The sequence below is a fragment of the Cenococcum geophilum genome (genome assembly GCF_001692895.1).
Source record: "Cenococcum geophilum 1.58 unplaced genomic scaffold K441scaffold_58, whole genome shotgun sequence".
In the NCBI taxonomy this organism is placed as follows: Eukaryota; Fungi; Ascomycota; class Dothideomycetes; order Gloniales; family Gloniaceae; genus Cenococcum; species Cenococcum geophilum.
In genome coordinates, this window is record NW_027137616.1 from 744,027 (window position 1) to 749,674 (window position 5,648).

At 46.3% G+C, this 5,648-nt stretch overlaps 1 protein-coding gene across 1 annotated transcript; it reads right to left on the reverse strand.

Moving 5' to 3' along the window:
* Positions 1–458: 458 nt before the first annotated feature.
* Positions 459–3,909, reverse strand: K441DRAFT_681270 (uncharacterized protein; the record flags this gene model as incomplete). Its single annotated transcript, XM_067651456.1, has 3 exons — positions 459–465; positions 527–2,465; positions 2,523–3,909. 3 exons carry the CDS (start codon positions 3,907–3,909, stop codon positions 459–461), a joined length of 3,333 nt encoding a protein of 1,110 aa, XP_067498791.1.
* Between the last annotated feature and the right edge of the window lie 1,739 nt (positions 3,910–5,648).

Below are 5,648 nucleotides of genomic sequence, written 5' to 3' on the forward strand. Positions count from 1 at the left end.
CCGCAGACCCTTTATAAAGAATTTTAAAATATATAAGGAGCAAATATGAGCGTATCCTGCCCCGTAACTAAGCACGTGCTGATCTAACTAAGTTCGGTTAAATTATACTACGGAGCGTCTGATTCATGAGATAAATCAGCGGGGCCTCCAATACCACTCTATGTGCGATCTCTCTCTATGCCGGCTGCTGCCATGAAGGACTGCGCTGCTCGAAATTCTTGCAGAAGCGGAAAGACACCTTTCCCCACGCAACACCACCTCTCTTCTTCATGAATTTGAGCGTGTTCTATAAGCTTGCCCCGAAGATCGCTCCTATAGCGGTATAATATAAGCCAAATTAATCCGTCAAGATGGTCAAGGGTACCGGAGTTAAGCACCAACTTACCGAAGATTGAAAACACCGTCCATACCACCGTAATCTGCGTCAACTTGGGCGGACAATACCTAAACAGTTCTCATCAGCACCTATCCTACGGTAGATTCTCATTTACTCTATAGGAATGGGAAGCGACAAGACAAGACTTACGAATCCTCTGCCACACGAATATACCCAACCCACCAAACCCACTGCGCAATCCAACAAGCCACCATGCCCAAGATAGTCTTGACGGCAATACTTTTGAGCCTCGCAGTTTGGTCGCGCTCTTGCTCCTCCACCTCCTTTTTGCGCTGCTCTACCACCTTTTCCCATTCTGTCTGGAGCGATCTCCATTCTTTCTCGACATCTGCCCATTCCTGAACAATAGCATGCCACCTGCGCTGTATGATTTGGAAACGAGCTAGAGTCTCCTGCTCCCGATGTAAGTCTAGCAGTAGTCCGGTCCGTGTACCATCATTTCCTTCCTGGCCGCGCACCGTGAGCAGGGTCTGACGCTGTTGCTCGAGGCTAATGCCTGTTCTTAACTTTGTCAATTGCTCGCGGCGTCTTTGTAACGTTGCCTCTGTCGTGGGAAAGGCAGAACTGTTTCTCTCCCTCTGCTTGTGACTTCGGGCGGCGAGGTTTTTCATATCCCGCTGGACAAATAATAGTATGGATTGCTCGGAGCGATTCGACGGAAGGCCGGGGACACTATTACTGGAACGGTCATAACGCTTCAACAGTCCAGCAATGTCATCAATTTCCGTGTTCATGTCATTGAGACGCTGCCGGTATTCTGCGCAGCGCGAGTTGATTGTTGCGACACGATCCATTACTAATGTCATGGAATTGTTTGCAGATTCCACTTCGATGCCACAGCTCGAATAGCCGGCTGTGCCTTCTTGGAGGCGCTCGGTCGGGACAGAGTGCCAGAGGCCATACAATCGGTCATGGACCTCTTCCGCGCTGTGGACTTCTTGGAACAGATTTTCGGGAGCCGCGCCTTTTTTCAGAGCCTTTCGAAGCTGCTTCGATTTCAACCTCAGGCTCTTTTCAGCCTTCTTGAAGGCGTCAGCATCGTCCTTGAGATATTTCTGAAGCTCTTCCCAATTTTTGTCAAGTTCATTCCAACTTTGTAGAGTAAGCGAAAATCCAGCCGCTAAAGACGTTTCTTTGGAGTCCAACTCGTGCGATACGTGAGGTTGGCTCGCTCGGCGCTTGGCTTCCTGTGCTGCTTTCGCGGCCAGCCGGGTAGCTCGTTTTATAGCACGCTTGTGGTGTCGCTTTGCTTTTCGCCTTGATCCTCTGATGATCTGACCAAATGCAGCAATGTGTTGGTTGACGCCCAGGATTGACCAAGCACAAGTAGCAATGGCAAACAGAATGACGATGAGCCATAAGAGGGATCCAGCATACATGACCAGAGCGTCTTGGCCGTGTGGTGTTTGGGACAGCCGGTCGGCGACGTAGAAGTGCTGCTTTCGGGCGTAGTTCGATGCAAGTCCCATGCAAATGGATCCGAGGATTTGGAGTGCAACTTCGGCCAGAAGAGTCGATGCGGCGACTGAGAAGTAAATGAAGTCTTTAGCTTGCCAGGGAATGAGTGCCACAATCATCCAGGCTAATCTCGGGCGAGTGCACCACAAAAGAATAAGCTGCCAAATGTTAACGGCCTCATACCCTCTTGTTGACTTAATAAGATATGCACCAATCGCGTTGCTTGCTACGTGCAACCCAACTGTGACAGGTCCTGTCAACAACCAAGCCCGTGACCCTCGCTTTCCGAGAAGACCAAAGGTAATCTGTTTGATGACGTCCCATCTTCCTAGGATAGGCACTAGCAAGGCCATCGCGATGTTGACGGCTGCAAATGCACCTAACTTGGCAGCAGTTGACGGACAATGCTGAGTTGCTGTGCTGTTTGTTGCGCGAATCTGCCAATTCCACGGCAGCAACTCATCTTCCTGGACGACCAGAAGCGCAGTCCAGTTCTTTGGAAGTCCATTCCAATCTTGCGTTGAGCTGCATGTCGAGTTCATCCATTCAAGGTACTCCTTGCGCTCCCAAGACAGCTTGCAATTTCTGTTGCAGGTTCTGTCAAAGCCCACTGCTTGTGGTCAGTACTGGTCTTTCCTCGGACAAGGGAAACATCTAGGGTTCTTACTCGGCTTGCAGAAGCAGGGTATGTCCACCGCAACAGGAGTTGAAGTACAGTTGCCTGTCCCATCGAGAGTACATCGAGTACTACTGCAGTTCGTCTCTGTGCTGTTCAAGATCTGGAAACAATCGTTTGGCTTCAAGCATGAAGGCCGGGTAAAATTGCTCTGATCGTGGTAGCTAACGTTCATCAAGAGAAGGCTGTCGTTCCATCGATCAGGCATACCGGGAAACGCGGAGACCCCAGAACATATTCTATTGACCCACAAGAGAAGCTGGGTACGCTCGATGCCGGTTGGGTTGCAAGTTTTGTCAAGGTCCATCTCTTTGCAAAAGCAAGATGTATCGACTACAGTAGGAATCGCACTGCAACTGCCGGCAGAACCAAGAGCACAGCGCGTGCTCGAACAATTAGTTCTGATATCCTTCAACTTCGCAGGACAGACTGTTTGGCCCGGGGATGTGGGCCACGAGAAGCTGTTCTGCAATTGATAACTGGAATTCATCATTAGAAGACTGTCCTTCCAATTTTGGGGCCATCCAAAGGTCGTCGCATCATTGCATTTCTGACCGAGCCACAGAAGTAATTCGGTTCGTGCAATACCAGTGTTGCATCCAGGAGGAAGTTGATCGTAGGATGAAGGGCAAAGGCCAGATCTGTCCAGATACAAGGCTATATTGTAGTTGGGGTAAGGGTTATAGTAACTGGGATCTGCCAAAGCAACCTCGGTCTCATTGAAGATGAAGCTGCTATAATCGTACCAGTAGGATGGACAAGTGGAGTTCACGACTTGAGGCATTTGATATTCCGGAAACAAATTGTAGCTGTTATAGCCGTTGTAGCCGTTGTAGCCGTAGGGCTCCGTCCTGTTTCCAATCAATACGACATCAATGTTTGAAGCGGTCCTGACCCAGTTGTCGGAAAGGCCTGTCCAATCTGGCACATCACTGCATGTGTTATTCAGCCAGTGAAGGTACATGGAGCGCTTGAGCCCACTGTTGCACGACCTCTGGCAACTTGGCTCACTCAATGGAGAACAAAGACAGGTTTTGTCGACAAGTGTTGCTGTTTGCATGCAAGCTCCAAAGAAAGTCATCGTGCACTTTTCAGCGGAGCAATATTGGATTCCGTCAGAATACCAAGGGCAGTCGTCAGCGGTAGCCACACAATCTGGTGGGGAGGAGACGGCGTTCGGATAAACCCATGGGGGAGACTTGGGAATCACGTCGTCACGAGAAAGAAGAGTCCACTTTGAGGGCCTTTGACTAGAGGGGACGATGCCCCAAGGACTTGCGGCATCGGCTCCGAAAGCATGACCAAGAGTATTCCAGAAGATCGGGTTGATGAAGTAGACTAGAACCAGGAGATGCTGTAATGCGCCGAACTTTGACATGGGAGAGAGTGTAAATTCCGTGAGTTCGCTTTACCAGCTGGGCTCCTGACACCTGTAGAGTGATCAATAGCTGGCACAGGCAGTGAGTCTCGCTGAGAAGTTAACAGTAGAGGTCAGGCTGAGAAACGAGGAAAGACCCGGTGAGGAGCGGTCGAAGCTAAAGTGCATCTGTACTCGGTGAGGCTCCAGTTCATCTCGTTTCTTTTTTCAGCCTTCCATGTATGCTACGTGGCTTGGAAACTGCAGAAAAGGTTGAATTGAACGACTCTTTTCTATGCGAGGCAAATTTTGTCTCTATAAGCCATCCAGATGTGAGTGTGGCTTGCGCCTCCATATTCTGAACGCCATGTTTCGGGAACTGCCTGTCGGGCTAATTGGAGGTATCAACAGCTCCCGACCAGGCGGATATGTGAGTAACTGCAGATGTGTAGCGCAGGCTACTGCAGAGAAACTATGGCGACCTTTGGCAGAATGTTTCTGCTTGGGCGTGAGGGAGGCGAAACTGCTGGAGGGAGATTGGAATTAGCAGCCTTTGGCGCAGAGCGTTGAAAATTGGAGGAAGGTTTCCGCTCCCAATTTTGAAAGAAAATACGCCGTTATATGAGGGACTACCATACCTCCGTTGACCTGCATGCATAATATTACACTTCGTCGTGCTTGTTAACAAAACTGGGCGAAACTTAGAGGTCAGCAGACCTGTGGGGGGTAGGCCGGATAGGCCTCTCGGATAATAGACCTATCAGCTAATAGTATCCGGAGACTATCCGGATAGTCTCCGGGTGGTCTTGGCAAAATCCCCTAATATACTTATACTTGTAATGCACCTCCTAATATTAAATAAAAATAGTTTTTCTATTAGTATAGATTTATAGATCTTATAAAGCGTTTTAAAATGGTATTACTTTTATCTAAATATTCTAAAGATAAGTAATATTATATAGATATAAAGCTTATAAGAGCTCTGCGTATTACAGACGCTTTAAGTACAATGTTATAACTACTTAGGGAAGAGTTAGAAGAAGCTAGTTAGTTAATATAGGTACGGTCTAAGATAGAGCCAATAGAGCTATATAACGAGGAATAGTAACTAAGGTTATATAACGTGATCTATATAATCTATAGGATCTATATAATCTATAATAGAGTAGATAGAGTATATATATATTATATATAAGAAGGATTTTATAAAACTACAGTTATATATTTAAGGACCCTTAATCCTTACCTAGATAGTTCCTTCCTTATAGTAATTCTTAGAATATAATTAAAGTTAATTTATTAGGCAACTACTTTATAAGGGCGCAGAGAGACTTTAGGGAAGATTCGAAGGAACGATATAAATTCTATCTAAATCTAAGAGTATATAGCTCTCGCTAAGAACAAGACGTTGCGTAAAGAAGAGAAAGGAATAACAAGAGAATTATATAATTAAATAGTTAGGGGCTTGGTGGTTAATGCGTGCGTATATACGCACGCGGTCTTTAACGGACTTTGGTAATTTAATTAATTTAGTAGATTTTGGTTAAAGCGTCGGAATTTATCTATTAAGTGTTTTACTAAGACATTCCTACTATAACTAGGCTAGTCCCGTTATAGTACCCCCTCTTTTAGCCAAAGGTCTAAATAATTTAATTTTAGTTAAGACTTATAACTTATTGCGTATCGTGTTTTTATATTAGGTAGCAGTATAGAGTTTTACTAATTCTATTATTAAATAAACTAATTAGGATTTTTTATCC